The 1,617-nt window shown below is 44.0% G+C and overlaps 1 protein-coding gene across 1 annotated transcript; it reads left to right on the top strand.

Moving 5' to 3' along the window:
* Nucleotides 1-742: 742 nt before the first annotated feature.
* On the top strand, nucleotides 743-1,214 carry LOC131694225 (cuticle protein 19-like). Its single transcript, XM_058982747.1, has 2 exons — nucleotides 743-751; nucleotides 813-1,214. Exons 1-2 carry the CDS (start codon nucleotides 743-745, stop codon nucleotides 1,206-1,208), a joined length of 405 nt encoding a protein of 134 aa, XP_058838730.1. The 3' UTR covers nucleotides 1,209-1,214.
* The last annotated feature ends 403 nt before the right edge of the window (nucleotides 1,215-1,617 follow it).

Below are 1,617 nucleotides of genomic sequence, written 5' to 3'. Positions count from 1 at the left end.
GTGCAAATTATATCCAGGAAACAGGACAACAAATCAACGCTAATCTTTCCAAGCTAATGCACATCTCCCCGGTCAGACACATGTTTCATTGTCGCGCTCAGTTAGCAGCGCGAAGTGTAGATTAATTGTGCGCAGCAAAACCATTATCCATTCCTTTGTGTCTTTTTCGTTGTTAGCGTAGCCAAAGTGATCGAAGCCAGCTGCTTTGCTCTCTCTCTCTCCGCTTTCAAAGTCAAAACCTGGTAGGAATTTCCTTAAACGCGTAAATACCTACCAAACGTTTTTCCTCCTCCGCAACAAACTCGACCACGAAAACTGAAAATTTCAAGGCCAAACCTGCAATGTCCCGAAGCCAATCGGGGCAGACCGTACGGGCGGCCCTCAAACGAAACGAACTCAGTGGTTTTGTTTGCCTTTGCCTCCGCCGCGCCAGTTTGCGATTTCGAAACGGTTAACCCATCAACGACCAATAACTGAATGATTTGTAATAGGCTTCGTTCGCTTGGTGTATGGCACTTTGAGCAGCCAGCGGTGGGTGAAATTCTTTGGTCGCACGCCAAATCTAACCACAAGGGAAATCGAACGGTAATCAATTGGTTTACCGGCCGTTGCAGGTCGTTTTTAGTCAATGTTCTTTGCTGGTTACAGGTTGCAATGTCACCAGACAGTATAGTATAAAACTCGACGGAACTTGTCGGTTGGCATCAGTCAGTTCCACCACATCCACTATTGTGTTAGCAAAATGTTCAAAGTAAGTTACAGCATTGAAATCTTTTACAATGGAGCACTTTACAGGATTGGTTTGTTTACAGATACTTATCCTCGTCGCCTGTTGCCTACTGGTTGCCGTGTCCGCCCAGTACTGGGGAGGAGAAGGAGGCTACGGTGGCGAATACGAGGATCATCACCATTCACACCCTAAATATAAGTACGAGTACGGGGTGAAAGATCATCATACGGGAGACCACAAGAGTCAGTGGGAGCATCGGGATGGCGATGTGGTCAAGGGCGGATACACCCTGGATGAAGCTGACGGTACCAAGCGAGTCGTTGAGTATCACTCGGACAAACACCACGGTCTGCAGGCGCACGTGAAAAGAATTGGCCATGCTCACCATCCTCAGGTTTACGGGCATCACGGTGGTCATTACGAGGGCCATGGACATGGTTCCGGGTATAGCTACAGCAATCTGCATCAGCATTTCTAAAAAGTTGCGAACGACTGAGCATTGATTGAGTTTGAGTAGTTATTGGTAATAAATCTTTAAAACATTTTGTTGCACATTATTTTAGTATTTTAGTTAACTTATTTTCCATATATGTATGAACATATAAATGTGTTATGTTTGAGTGATTGTGAACAACTGATAGGGGAAAGATGGACATAATGGACACCTTAAGGTTACATTGCAAATTCTACTCATCCGTTGAAGGATTGTTCGCTAACCGTGATTTGAGATCATACTCCATCAATATAGGGGAACTGCGTCGAAGACGGACACTGTGGGTAAGATGGACAAACAGTGTTTCTCACAAAATGAAAAATTCAGTTGAATGGTATTTTTATAAGATTTCAAATGATTCCGAAATATACTGCTATTATCTAATACGCTAATT

This window comes from Topomyia yanbarensis, chromosome 3 (assembly GCF_030247195.1).
Source record: "Topomyia yanbarensis strain Yona2022 chromosome 3, ASM3024719v1, whole genome shotgun sequence".
In the NCBI taxonomy this organism is placed as follows: domain Eukaryota; kingdom Metazoa; phylum Arthropoda; class Insecta; order Diptera; family Culicidae; genus Topomyia; species Topomyia yanbarensis.
Note: the sequence above shows the minus strand (reverse complement) of the source record. Positions and strands in the feature narration are given on the sequence as shown.